The sequence below is a fragment of the Pistacia vera genome, unplaced genomic scaffold (genome assembly GCF_008641045.1).
Source record: "Pistacia vera cultivar Batoury unplaced genomic scaffold, PisVer_v2 Contig11, whole genome shotgun sequence".
Taxonomy (NCBI): domain Eukaryota; kingdom Viridiplantae; phylum Streptophyta; class Magnoliopsida; order Sapindales; family Anacardiaceae; genus Pistacia; species Pistacia vera.
Window position 1 is genome coordinate 542,498 of NW_022195137.1, and position 14,508 is coordinate 557,005.

General features: G+C 36.1%; 3 protein-coding genes across 3 annotated transcripts; all 3 read right to left on the reverse strand.

Annotated features, from left to right (window-relative positions):
- Positions 1 to 3,594: 3,594 nt before the first annotated feature.
- On the reverse strand, positions 3,595 to 5,975 carry LOC116138902 (polygalacturonase At1g48100-like). Its single transcript, XM_031424580.1, is given in 6 exon segments — positions 3,595 to 4,172; positions 4,256 to 4,337; positions 4,434 to 4,641; positions 4,731 to 4,775; positions 4,866 to 5,033; positions 5,126 to 5,975. Coding segments are annotated over 6 exon segments (1,644 nt in total). The 5' UTR covers positions 5,765 to 5,975; the 3' UTR covers positions 3,595 to 3,670.
- Positions 5,976 to 6,328: 353 nt separating this feature from the next.
- LOC116138348 (polygalacturonase At1g48100-like) lies at positions 6,329 to 7,634 on the reverse strand. Its single transcript, XM_031424066.1, has 4 exons — positions 6,996 to 7,634; positions 6,736 to 6,903; positions 6,601 to 6,645; positions 6,329 to 6,511 (listed from the first exon to the last, which is right to left on the reverse strand). Exons 1-4 carry the CDS (start codon positions 7,632 to 7,634, stop codon positions 6,329 to 6,331), a joined length of 1,035 nt encoding a protein of 344 aa, XP_031279926.1.
- A 2,219-nt stretch (positions 7,635 to 9,853) lies between these two features.
- On the reverse strand, positions 9,854 to 14,229 carry LOC116138221 (shaggy-related protein kinase alpha-like). Its single transcript, XM_031423943.1, has 13 exons — positions 14,012 to 14,229; positions 13,075 to 13,263; positions 12,881 to 12,973; positions 12,724 to 12,783; positions 12,327 to 12,599; positions 12,020 to 12,094; positions 11,884 to 11,940; positions 11,660 to 11,800; positions 11,523 to 11,573; positions 11,091 to 11,186; positions 10,924 to 11,007; positions 10,368 to 10,470; positions 9,854 to 10,268 (listed from the first exon to the last, which is right to left on the reverse strand). The coding sequence occupies exons 2-13, from the start codon at positions 13,186 to 13,188 to the stop codon at positions 10,186 to 10,188; spliced, it is 1,230 nt and encodes a 409-aa protein (XP_031279803.1). The 5' UTR covers positions 13,189 to 13,263; positions 14,012 to 14,229; the 3' UTR covers positions 9,854 to 10,185.
- Between the last annotated feature and the right edge of the window lie 279 nt (positions 14,230 to 14,508).

A 14,508-nucleotide genomic window follows, 5' to 3' on the forward strand; every position in this document is an offset into this window, starting at 1 on the left:
GAAAGTAAACAAGCCAATGGTGCTAAGTTGCCTTACAATCATTATGGTGGGTCAAAACCCTTTGTTTTTCACCGAACAAAAATTCAGAGGTTTGAAATATTTATTTTTGAGTAATTTTATATTTAAAATGTTATTGTAATTGTTATTATTTTTTTATTTTTTTAATATTAATTGTCTTTATTTGTTTATTTTTGAATATTAGGATCTTCCTAAAGGCCAGCTCCAAGGGGAGGTGCATTTATCTATGACACTCATTTTAGTAGAAAAAGAATACTGGATAAATGAGAGCCAAGGTTCGATATGTAAGTATTATGTAGTGTATTTTTTTTTTTTTTTTTTTGCATAAAAGTTTATTATATTTTTATTTTAAATTATATTGTTTTTTTATATATTGTGCGTATATACATATATATATTTTTTGTAGGAACAAATAGAGAACATTCTCAATAGGAGCCTAAAGAAGGTTTCAGCCACCTACTCAATTAGAGATCACTCAACAGGTTTTAGGAAAAAACCTGGTTATTATCGTGGATTAGGTTATGGTCCAAACCACCTACATCTTCGAGGACTACAGGCGAGCCAATCAAGAGTTTTAGAGGAACTCACCACTTGCGTGAGGAGGTGCAAGAACTACGAGGCATAGGGAAGAATTCACCAATATAGGGAAACGACAGAAAAGATGCAACAGTTCATCTCAATTAACATGGGTTCTCGATCTAATGGCCCACAAATATTTTTAGGCCAATTTCCATCGGATCCTCCACACCTGCAACAATTTGATTTTTTTATTTTCACTTTTTTTGAACATTAAAATTTAATCAAGTTTATATATTTTTAACTTTTTATTTAAAAACAAACATATATAGTTCTATAATATTTTGGTTCGATATATTTGTCTGATTTGAATTAATTACATTTACAAATTGATATTTACGTTTTAGAATTAAATTTTAAAATGTCTAAGATAAATTAAATGTTATATATATATATATATATAAGCGACCACAATTATATTTCGACGTTGTAGACTTTTAGCTATGAAATACATTCAACGTTGAAAAGTTTTGTCGATGACTTTTACGTTTCATCGCTAATAGTTTCAAATGACAAAATATAAAGTACCGTCGTGTTATACTTTAAATGACACATACAGAGAATACGTTGCTATTAACTTTAGGCAACAACAACACATTTTTATCGCACTACATGTTCGGCGACAAAATATCACATTTCGTCACTGTATACGTTAAGCTACGCATACAATTATAATGTTGCTATTAACTTTATGCAACAAAAATGCACATTTCGTCGCGGTATATTGTAGGCGAGCAAAATTCACATTTCGTCGTGGTATACGTTAAGTGACACAAACACACATCTCGTCGCGGGATATGTTAAGCTACAAAAACACACATCTCGTCGCGGTATATGTTAAGCTACAAAAACACACATCGCGTCGCTATATATGTTAAGCTACAAAAACACACATCTCGTCGCAGTATAGAGTAGGCGACACAATAGAGAGTACGCCGATATTAACTTTAGGCGACGACATTTAATATTTCACCGGTAATTAGTTTTAGCGACTAAACGTATACCGCAACAATTTCTACGTTTTTAGCAACAAAAAAATTTGTAGCTAAAAGCCCTTTTTGTTGTAGAAACTAATATACTAAACCAATATTTGATATTTGATGCTTCTCCTTCACCGTTCAATTTTTCGAGGCTGGCAATATTAGTTTGCTGATGCGAATAGCCCACTTTTTCTTCCAGGAGAACAATCAGTGATTTGATTTCGATCTCACTAAAAAGCCAGCCAAAAAATATACATTTTTTTAATTATATTATATTTAGATGTAGATGGTAGTGGGTTGATGAGATATGGTGTTAGTGGGGTAGATTCCTTCTCTCTTTATGAGGATAAGTTTAGCAGCCTTACATTCGACATTCTCTCCATTTCTATGGCTTTAGGAGTTTCACATACACCTTTTTTTTTTTCACCTTACGATAAATAAAAGCACTAATCTTGCCTTGTATAATATGGTCTTTGTTATCAGGATTTAAACTTGGCCAATACTCACCATCGTCAGCTTCGGTTTGGATTGGATTGGATCATGGTTGATCATGCATGTACACTCTGTTATCGTACATAAATCCCCTCCAAACAATAACAACGACGAGTTAATTTTTCTTCTCTTCTTGATAATCTTTTTGGAAAAATAAAACAGAAGAAGGCAGGGCAAAATAGTTTACACGCACTCCACTCAACAACTTGATCAACTTCTTTAACCATGAATGCACATATTAATTAATTATCAATATTTGGGTGAGACAGAGACAGAGTGAGTGTGGGTGGCAAATGAATTTGGAGTTTAGCCCGTGCACCGACCGTCACTATAGCTTTCCAAGGGCACGTAGTCTACATTCTATACAGTGTCGATTCTTCATAGACGTCCTTGTTTTTTATTATGATTATAATAGCCGCAACGCGTGCAGAAGAGATTGAAAGCCTTGTCCCTCCACCCCAATATTAAAGTTATTCCGCAATTCCATAATATATCTTCTTGAATTGACAAATTACTCTTCAGATCACTCAAATTATTTCTAATATTGTCGTCTTCTTCTTCTCATACTCTCATTTTGCACTCTCTTTACCTAAAATTAATGTCCTATACACAAACTAACATAACTCTAGAAAAGTCGGAATATTCTACTTTGTATATTAAAAGTATATATCTTGAATTGCTCATCATTTCGCCACGTCTATCACACTTATCATACTGTCATATACATGTAGTTTAATTTGTTAATGTAGCCAGAATGTCAGTGCATATATAATATAGGATTTCCCTCAATAATTAATAGATGATGATTAACCATCCAACAAATGTTATCAGTTCGTACGATAAACTATTTCTGTGTGGTAAGAAAAGCCAAGCTTTGACATGTCAGTATGATAAACAAGCTTCTGAAATTGCAACTTCGTGTCACCATTATTGTTAACTCGATGGATGCCTATGACTAATATCGAGAGTGATGATTGATTACTTGCTTGTACGTAACTGCAGGTTCAACAACTGAATTGATCATAACGAATTAAGGATGATGTCTAGCATTGATAAACATCCACTCTCATTATCTCACACAGAGATGGCAATGGAAACTGGACCATGTCATTGCTTTAGACCGCAGCAGGGTTTATAAATTATCAAGTATCAATTAAACTGGATACCTATGCTAGTACACATTCTTTAACTTTGTTGCATCAGAAATAGAAAGGAAGGACCAGAAAAATACCTCCAGACTAGCTAGCTAGCAAGGTGGCGTCAAAAAAGGGTTGCTCGCTTAAGAGTCAACTTTCAATCTAGTTGCAGAAAAATTAAACAAGTAGATAATATGGAGTAGAAAAGGCCAGGTGTCCCCTATGGAAAATAGCCACATATTTAGTTATCAATTTTACATTATTGCTTAGTCAAAAGTCGAAGCCTATATATATATATATATGACAAACATGCAAGCTTTATATAGGGAGAAGATAAAAATACACATCACTCCGCAATCATTATTTGCAAAGTAAGAAAACTTAAACTACCATCACAATTAATTGTTTACATTTATATTGGAACTATGGTTTTTACATTATATATATATATATATATATATATATGAATCAGCAATGTTCTATGTCACTGTCATAGAGAGATCGAGGGATTCCTTCCATCAAGCAGGAGACTGGAGGAATGGTTAATGTTTGTAAATTTCCATAAGCATTCCAACAAAACGGGTCTTTCATTAAATATCCTTGAGACGGAAGAAGCTCAACGACGGAGAGTGTCAAATTAGTGCATGGGACGGAGTCACTGCAAGCGAAATGCATTGGTGGGCTACGAATATCGTAGGTTCCCTTGATGTTTGAATATAGAATATCGGATACATGGACTGCCGAAGTTTGGTTGGTGCAACCCTTGTTGAGGCAGTAGAATTGGTCGATTATAATTGGGTTCCTAACATTGTTCATGTGAATATTACTGAATGTTATTCCTGATACAGCTCCAGATCCGCCTTGCCATGTCTTGATTCTAACACCATTAGCTGAAACTTTAATCACAGAGTCTCTAACTGTGATATTGGAAACACAGGCTCTGGAATTGTGGTTGCCTAGACTCCCAATACTGAGTGGATGCCAAAGTGAAAATTAAACTTTCAAGTTAAAAAGAACAACAATAAAAAATTTAGAAACGAACCAATAGGTTACCTGATTCCGTGACCAGGTCCACATGTGATGTTTTTTATATCTACGTCGTAGCAACCTGATCCTATGGATACACAGTCGTCACCTTAAAAAAAGACATGAACAAATAGCTTAATGAGATTGTGATCAAGGCTGTGGTAAATTAAGAAATACAGAAGATTTAAAAAGTTTGCGGTTAAACCATTAGAGATGACTGAATTATATATTTAAACGGCATTAGTGTTCTCTATGTGGATCCCATCAGTGTTGGGACTCAGGGCAGGAGCTGTTATGTGAATGGATTCTACATGGACATTCTTGCAGTTGTCGAATCTGAAGTTGAACTGAGGGCTATCCTTGATTCTTAGTCCTTGAACAGTCAAGTTAGAGCTCATGAAGAACCTTATGGCCTGCATCGTTAAATTTACGAGATCGAAACAATGCTTTCTAAGTTGACCGAAAACCAAAGATAACAAACAAATTACTCTGTACTACTTACAGTGGGGCTATCACATGATCCAGGCGTTGTCGTTCCATTTACTCCCTACGAAATTGATGTAGAATATTAGTAATAGTTTAATTAATTAATACTAGAACTGGAAGAGATTAATTTCATGATTACATTCAAAAATACCTTGTGGGGTTTGCAAGGCAGATCCCACCATTTCTGTCCTCTGCCATCAATAACACCACCTCCTTGTAGCGACATTGCATTGATTCTGTAGAAGACCAGCCACTGGCGCTTGCTGTTTTTTTGTAGCCAGGAATCTGGTCCATCAGGAGGCGAAAGAGTACCATCAACCTTCCCAGACACAATAACGTACTCGTTTCAGTCCTTTCGGTCCTTAAAAAGAGAAATTATATATATTTATTCAACAGGCAAGGCAAACATACCTGAAACACTAAGCGACCTTGACAAGGACCTGTGAAAATAGTAGATTGAATCATGAAGGTGAAACCATACGGAACAAGGATGACGGCGGAACCATTTTGGCAGGCAGTGTCCCATGCCATCTTGAATGCTACAGTGTCATCTGTTATGCCATCACCAATTGCACCAAATTTACGTACATCAAAAACACCAGTTTTGGAATCATCATTTGGTGAGCTAGCGGGTGCTGGTGAAGGAGATGGAGCTCGAGTAGGATTATAGGCACTCCCATAATTAGGTGGCCTAGAAATGTTAGGTAAAGGAGAAGGAGGAGGAGCAGCAGTAGAATTATGGGCATTCCCATAGTTAGGTGGGGTAGTAGTCTCAGGTGAAGGAGAAGGAGAATGAGGATCATTAGCATCTTCTTCTGGTGGGGGAGAAGGAGAAACAGTAAAATTATTGGCATTCCCGTCATTAGATGGATCATTAGGCTGAGGTTTAGAAGGAGAAGGAGAAGGAGAAGGAGAAGGTGGTTCCTGAATTTCATCGATTTTGTGGTGATGATGTTTATGCTTGTGCTTTACATGGTTATACCTTCTAGCTTGGACGGATAGGAAGAAGCAAATGCAGAATATAAGCACTGACACCCGGAAGTACGCCATGGTGAAAAACAGATGGAGCTAACAAGGTTAACTTGGTAATGCAATTTGTCACTATCGGGAACTAATAAAATTAAAGACTGAGAATGGATTCGCCTGAAAATGGAAGTACCCTAAATTTTTGTAAGTTGACAGAAGTTAGTGAACACTTGGATTCCTTTGTACGAATGAGCTCGATGAGCACTTGAGCACTTGTGGAATACTATGACCAGGTTTGGCTTTGGAATGCATGCAGAATCTGAAAGGCTGAATTCCTATATATATTATAAGAAGAAGTATAGTGGATTTGNTGCCAAAGTGAAAATTAAACTTTCAAGTTAAAAAGAACAACAATAAAAAATTTAGAAACGAACCAATAGGTTACCTGATTCCGTGACCAGGTCCACATGTGATGTTTTTTATATCTACGTCGTAGCAACCTGATCCTATGGATACACAGTCGTCACCTTAAAAAAAGACATGAACAAATAGCTTAATGAGATTGTGATCAAGGCTGTGGTAAATTAAGAAATACAGAAGATTTAAAAAGTTTGCGGTTAAACCATTAGAGATGACTGAATTATATATTTAAACGGCATTAGTGTTCTCTATGTGGATCCCATCAGTGTTGGGACTCAGGGCAGGAGCTGTTATGTGAATGGATTCTACATGGACATTCTTGCAGTTGTCGAATCTGAAGTTGAACTGAGGGCTATCCTTGATTCTTAGTCCTTGAACAGTCAAGTTAGAGCTCATGAAGAACCTTATGGCCTGCATCGTTAAATTTACGAGATCGAAACAATGCTTTCTAAGTTGACAGAAAACCAAAGATAACAAACAAATTACTCTGTACTACTTACAGTGGGGCTATCACATGATCCAGGCGTTGTCGTTCCATTTACTCCCTACGAAATTGATGTAGAATATTAGTAATAGTTTAATTAATTAATACTAGAACTGGAAGAGATTAATTTCATGATTACATTCAAAAATACCTTGTGGGGTTTGCAAGGCAGATCCCACCATTTCTGTCCTCTGCCATCAATAACACCACCTCCTTGTAGTGACATTGCATTGATTCTGTAGAAGACCAGCCACTGGCGCTTGCTGTTTTTTTGTAGCCAGGAGTCTGGTCCATCAGGAGGCGAAAGAGTACCATCAACCTTCCCAGACACAATAACGTACTCGTTTCAGTCCTTTCGGTCCTTAAAAAGAGAAATTATATATATTTATTCAACAGGCAAGGCAAACATACCTGAAACACTAAGCGACCTTGACAAGGACCTGTGAAAATGGTAGATTGAATCATGAAGGTGAAACCATACGGAACAAGGATGACGGCGGAACCATTTTGGCAGGCAGTGTCCCATGCCATCTTGAATGCTACAGTGTCATCTGTTATGCCATCACCAATCGCACCAAATTGACGTACATCAAAAACGCCAGTTTTGGAATCATCATTTGGTGAGCTAGCGGGTGCTGGTGAAGGAGATGGAGCTCGAGTAGGATTATAGGCACTCCCATAATTAGGTGGCCTAGAAATGTTAGGTAAAGGAGAAGGAGGAGGAGCAGCAGTAGAATTATGGGCATTCCCATAGTAAGGTGGGGTAGTAGTCTCAGGTGAAGGAGAAGGAGAATGAGGATCATTAGCATCTTCTTCTGGTGGGGGAGAAGGAGAAACAGTAAAATTATAGGCATTCCCGTCATTAGATGGATCATTAGGCTGAGGTTTAGAAGGAGAAGGAGAAGGAGAAGGAGAAGGTGGTTCCTGAATTTCATCGATTTTGTGGTGATGATGTTTATGCTTGTGCTTTACATGGTTATACCTTCTAGCTTGGACGGATAGGAAGAAGCAAATGCAGAATATAAGCACTGACACCCGGAAGTACGCCATGGTGAAAAACAGATGGAGCTAACAAGGTTAACTTGGTAATGCAATTTGTCACTATCGGGAACTAATAAAATTAAAGACTGAGAATGGATTCGCCTGAAAATGGAAGTACCCTAAATTTTTGTAAGTTGACAGAAGTTAGTGAACACTTGGATTCCTTTGTACGAATGAGCTCGATGAGCACTTGGGCAACTTGTGGAATACTATGACCAGGTTTGGCTTTGGAATGCATGCAGAATCTGAAAGGCTGAATTCCTATATATATAATAAGTAGTAGTATAGTGGATTTGGAAGGAGCCACTCAGAAACTTATTCACCTTAAATTTATTAATATAATAATGGTTTTGGTGGCGGGAACTATTCAATTCCATATAGGTATTGGCTCTTTTGAGAATGTGGAGTCTGCATATGACCGTTCTGGAAAAAGGTAAACGGAATAACTAGAAACCAAATGCGTGGACTGTTGATAACCCTCCCATGTTCTTCCCATAACTTTCACTTTGATCGGTCCCCTATCTATTTTTTTTTCAACATTCTATTCATTTTTATTATAATAACCATACTTCAACACCATACCCATTTCAAAAGATATATATATATATATATATACATTTTGATAATTAATCCTGAAATTAATAAAACGCATTTGCAGATTTCAGCAGTGTTTTAAATCAAGCATCGTTTCTGCAACAACATCCATGTGCGTGCATCTCATAATTTCTTATTGGTTTCCAATCACCATGCACAGAAAACAAGTTTATTGGAGATCAGTCGCAAACGATTTATGCATAATTTGCACCACATAGCTATTATACGTACTCTTTTGGAATATTATATCTAGAAGTGCCAACAATATCAACATCCTATATGATCTTAATATAATTGCTGAAACTTATTGGTTGTTTTTTTTTTTTAATATTCTCAATCCATCTTAATAATGAATGGCAGAAGTGGCTTCCTTTTCAGGATAGAAAACCACATAACAAAGTGGGGAAAAAGGAACTTTTCATATTGCACTAAGTAAATGGTGAAGGAAAGACTGCAATTTCATGATTATTCATTGTTTTGGAATTCACCAAACTCCTACCTGAATTGCTTAATGCGTTAAATTCAGCAACGCAATTTAGCGCATTGGTCAATGTAGATGAATATGATATCAGTAATCTGACTAAATTATGGTAGTGCAAAAAATATAAGAGAAAATAAAACATTATCTTAAACCAGCCAACCACTTCCTGTTTAGCTTTCAAATTATGATATATTATGAGACAAGTTATGGCGTGGCCTAAAAGGTCTCTGTTCACTTTCGGTTTACCGTTTACGTGGGCAGTCCACTTAGAGATAGAGCTCTTCCATATACTGCACAAGTTTTTCTTTATTTATTTTTTTCACCGACCAATAACTTAATGGTTTGTATATGTTGATAGCTTCTTCCAATGGTGACTGTGAGCGTGGTACTGATTGGTTCCACTAGGAACTGAAATTGCTTTTGAGCCACATACATGAATATTAATTCTTCACAGTAAGTGTTATAAGTGTCCTGGTAGAAATGAAACATGATTGGAGGGAAGGGGAACGAGGAGAAATGGCATATTCTCATTTGATTAGATAATTCTTTCCAGCATAGTGAAATGAAAGGGTTAAAATAGAGAGATGGTTTCAAATTTCAATATCCATGGACCATGAAGAGGGCAAGTCAACTATACAAGTGTTTGAGTGGGGGAGTGACGATATTCATGCAAGGCATGCTCCAGCTCCAGTTTTCAACCCTCCAAATTCCCGTCCTTTACGCAGTGGATGGGACTGTGGAGTTGAAGTCGGCTGCATCATACGCGTGACTAAAACGCATTTGCCTACCAAAAAGACAAGCCTAGGTGTAGCCCATACGCAACTTCTTAACATTCTAATGTCGTGCTTTTAACACTTGGTCAATGTAATAATATTCCTCAATCAATGAAAAGTACAAAAAAGAGAATTTAATTATATAAATTTAGAGTTTACTACAATCTTGCCGCCCACACCCTGGCTTTCCTTGACGAGCAGCCGCAGGACATCTAGAATCATGAAATAGGCTAAGATAGTGGATGTCATCATTGATTTCTTCTAAGTTCTAATTTCAATTATTACAATGAAATAACATCTTTAAATGCAATTACCTTGCAAGATTTTACAATGTCAACCTGGCATGAAACATGCGACTGAGGGAAATGCAAGACTTGTAATACCATCTAATAATTGTTCAACTCAAGGAAAAATAACTCTGCTTCCAACAAGTCATTACAATCCGTCTGTCAACTGAAAATATGGGTCAGCTTACCCGTTGTCTTATCTCAAATCTTAAGCAGAACCTTCTCTATCTGCTTTCTACAAACAAAGATACCAATAAATGCTAAAAAGAAAAAATCAATAAAGGGAACAAATGAACATAGGAGATACAAAACAAATAACACAGCTTCCATGTATCATTTCATTTAAAACAGGCCACTAGCTACATCTCTACACCGGACCATATTTTCTTTCTGCAAGGAGCAGGCATAAACTACAGACAACCTTTTCACAATCCAAGGAAGGCACACTGCTTTCTTGCATGCTCAGGGATTAGCTTCAACAGCATCTCTGCGGGCACCGACTTCAGTTCTACTCAACAGAAGGGCACCAACAATCATCATCCGGTAAGCAATAAACATGACAGAAACAGGTTAATAAAATAATATCATTTCAATAATAGTTTATTACCATGAGGCTTAAAGTTAAATAATGGAGGAAGAAAGCGTCCATTAGGAAGGCGGGCGTTAGGATCACGTAGCTCATCAAAGAAGGGATGAATCAGAGCTTCCAGCTGCATTTTTAACCAAAAAAAATCATCATTTATCACCAAGTTTAAAGAAAAGGGGAAACCTAAATATGAACCACAAATGGGAATGATATTTAAGATTGAACAGAGGCGAATATAGTACAAAATTTTGCTACACATGACAGACAAGGCATGTGTCCTCATTGAATCAGAACTGCAATTATAATTTTAAAACTTCTGTAACACAAAATCCAGGACCACAAACAGTGCCAGGTAAATGAAAACTTGTGTCTGAATCTCTTCGCATGATAAATAAATGATGCTACTGACAAAGCAGGTATTATATTGACCCCAAAAACTCCACACAGACTAAATCAAAATGAGCCTTTCATAGGATGACAAGCACATTGCATTTACCATAAATTGACTGAACAGAAAGACAGCCTCCAAAGGAAAATTAATTATTAAGCACTTCATAAAATGAAAATTTGTACTCACCGCTGTGCTTCGGAGGTTGGGAGAATATTGCAGTAGTCTAGAGACAAGATCCACAGCTTCTGGGGGCATGCGCTTGTGGAATATCTGAAAAACAATATACAGATTAATCTACTCTTATATGGTAAATTTTTAAAAATTAGCGAAACACAAAGTGGCATCCAGGATACCTTGTGCCATGGGTGAGCTTTGATTTGGGGAAATTTAAACTCTGTGTAGTTAGGATTCATGCACTTTATCTCTTCCCTAGTTGGGGTCCCTAATACCTGCAAGAAAATAACGAAATTATCAAAGAGGAACATATAAAACAATAAGAGGGAGAAGAAACATGACATGTATCCAGCTAGATCAAACCAAAATTCTCTTGGAGTCACTAACAAGTAAAGAAAATCTTAGCTGAATAACAGCCTAATTGGATGAATATAACCATGCAAAACATTTTATTGACAATCATTCCAGTGACACTTTCATTGAGAAGCCCTAGGGTTAAAGAATAATCCAAATGTCCAAATTCCAACCCACTATAAAATTGAGATATTAGATCAATTAGTTGAGATCAATGTGTAGCTTTTAATGAGCAAGTAATTTCAATTTACAAGTACCTTGATAATTTCAACAAGCTGGTCTACGCCACTCTCACCAGGGAAAAGGGGCTGGCACCAAAAGAACCATATTGTAAGTTACATACAAAAAAGGATGTCTGATATATGAACCAATCATATAGAAAGAAGCTATCTACCTGTCCAAGGAGTAGTTCGGCCAAAACACAGCCAGCAGACCATATATCAATTGCTGTGGTGTACTCGGTTGCACCAAATATAAGTTCAGGTGCTCGATAGTATCGAGAACATATGTAAGAAATGTTTGGTTCCCCTTTAACCTGTTAAAATTAGAGAACAATCAATACATTCAGATATCCACTGAAAAAGCATATTGATAAGTTATGATGCTTAAAGTACAAACCAAGACTTTTGCACTTCCAAAGTCACATAATTTCAGCTGGTGGGTATGTGGATTGACCTGTTACAAAGAGAGCAAATTTGTATCAAGTGTTAACAAAATAAAACACCAACTTAACTAAGGGGCCTCGCTAATATACCAGCAAATTTTGTGGCTTTATGTCCCTGTGGCACACTCCAATTGTGTTATGAATGTAAGCTAGTGCTCTACAGATCTGCAGACACATCAGAAAGAATACTTCATGTCAGAACCAAAAGTTAAAAGTAATAAGCATACTATAAAGCAGAATCAAACAGTTTATAACCATACAGGCAAAACATTATAACACATAATTAAAAATAAATAAACTAACAAAAGACAAGGTAGTACAAACTTTACCCTATATTCTGAATGTGATATAAATGAATAAAAAACTTTATAGCATATATTGAATTGAGAGTTCTCACTTGGTAAAAGTAAAGTTTCACATATATCAGGGGCATCCTTTGATTCATCTTATAATGGTGTTTGATCACCCGATGTACAGTCTCTGGCACATACTCAAGAACTAGGTTTAGATATAGTTCATCCTTTTCAGTTGTCGAAAAGAAACAGTGCTTCAGGCAAACAACATTTGGGTGGTCCAGAAGACGCATTGTTTGTAGCTCCCGGTTCTTGTACCTCTTGTCTTGAAGAACCTTCTTTATAGCAACAGTTTCACCAGTCTCTAAGCACTTGGCCTACATAACCACAACAAGGCAGCAAAATAAGCACTGAACTAGCATAAGAACATGAAATCAGATAAAACCAATCAATTTTTCTTTAAGTATTCAACTACAAGCATGCAATCAATTTCTAGCTTACCTGGAAAACTACTCCAAAAGATCCATGCCCAACAACACGCTCAGCCATGTAGCTTATAGTCTACAATGGGGCAAAATATAAACAGTATAAGACAAACGAAATACATAACTTAATCATCCAGAGAGCACCACAGCAGTTCAGTCAAAAAAAAATAAACCTGCTTTGGCTGGCCATTTTTACCCCCGATAGTGGTGACAATTATATGACCTGTTTCTGTCCCATTACCGTCAACAATAGTTGCTTCCATTTCCTGTATACATTCAACAGCTTTCTCGTAACCTCACCCAGCAAATGGTCAAGAAAAGAAGATCGTAAAGAGGTAAGAAGCTAGAAACAAAAAGTGTCATTTACCTTGTCATCCCTAATTTTCATGTCATTCATCTCCTCCGGCAGCCTATCAACACCAACTGTATGTCCACTAGGGTCTCTTAATCCAGAAGCAGGTACTACGCTTACAGACGCCATCAGCTAAAAACGGAAATGAAAAAAATCCCTTTTGAACTCACCTTCTCCACTTGATGGAAGAAATTAATAGCTCATCTGCAAAACACAATGCAGCATTAGAACTCTGATGCAAAAAGCAAATAAAAAAACACACATAAACAATAAATGTGTAAACAAATAAATCCATCCACACATCTAGCATCCGTTCATAAGAAAAATAAAGATCTCAATGCTCATTCTAGTTTAAAAATTACAAAGAAAATTAATAACAGTGAACAAAATCACTATAACAATGTATCCTTTAAAAAAATAAAAAAATAAAATCTCGATTTGATCATCCCACGAATAGAAATGCAATAGACTCAGTAAATCACATCAACGAAATAACAAATATGTGTTATTCAATGTATTTCTAACTGTACCAGAATAGTGCATACTCAGAGATAGTAAAAAATGTTATTCTTTAACTAGGCAGTATATTAAAGAGCTTCACAAAAAATTAACGAACAAAAGAAAAAATTATGCTCTAGATCAGAAAACACGCCATTTTTCTTGTTTGTGTCACTAACTATTCAAAATCCAAGAAAAGATTAGTGTTAGGTTTCCTCATTCACTTGTTCTTGGCTATTTAAATTAAATATGCGCTTAAAAACATAAAATCAGAAAAAAAAGAGCAAATTTCCATTAAAAACCTCAAAAAGAGAAAGAAAGATCTAGATGCACAGATCAGCCAAAGAAAAAACATAACAAGAAAAAAAACCTGATCCAGAGACAAACAATCAAAAATAAAATCACAAAAACAATTTATAAAAAAACAAAAGGAAAAGAAGGAAAGAAGAAATACCGATCGGGTAAAGAAATTGTAGAAATGAAAGAGTAGTTGTGGGGGATCCATGAGCGAAGTTGAAATGGATCTGTAGCAATAGTAGTATATGAGGTTGGAGAAATGGTTGTTATGTGAATTTGATTTGTTGAGAGAGAGATTTGAGTTGTTTGTTTGATGGTGGTGGTGGTGGTGGTGATGGTGGTGACAGTCAACACAGAGCCCAAACATTTATGTCTTTCTTTAATCTCTTTTTCTCACTTTTCATAGTTCCTTCTTTTTGACCGTTCAAACCCCCTGACCCACTCCTCCGCTTTCTTTCTTTCTTTTACTTTGTTTTTTTTGGCCAATAAAGATTATAAAACTAAGTTACAAATATAATTATGTGGCCTATTCAGTTTTGTCGTAACTCATAATTGAGAATAAGTTACATATTATCTGTATGTCTTTCTTTCAAAATCAAATGTTTTTAATGTTAGATTCATACAGACTCAATTTTATATTTGAATATCAATCAT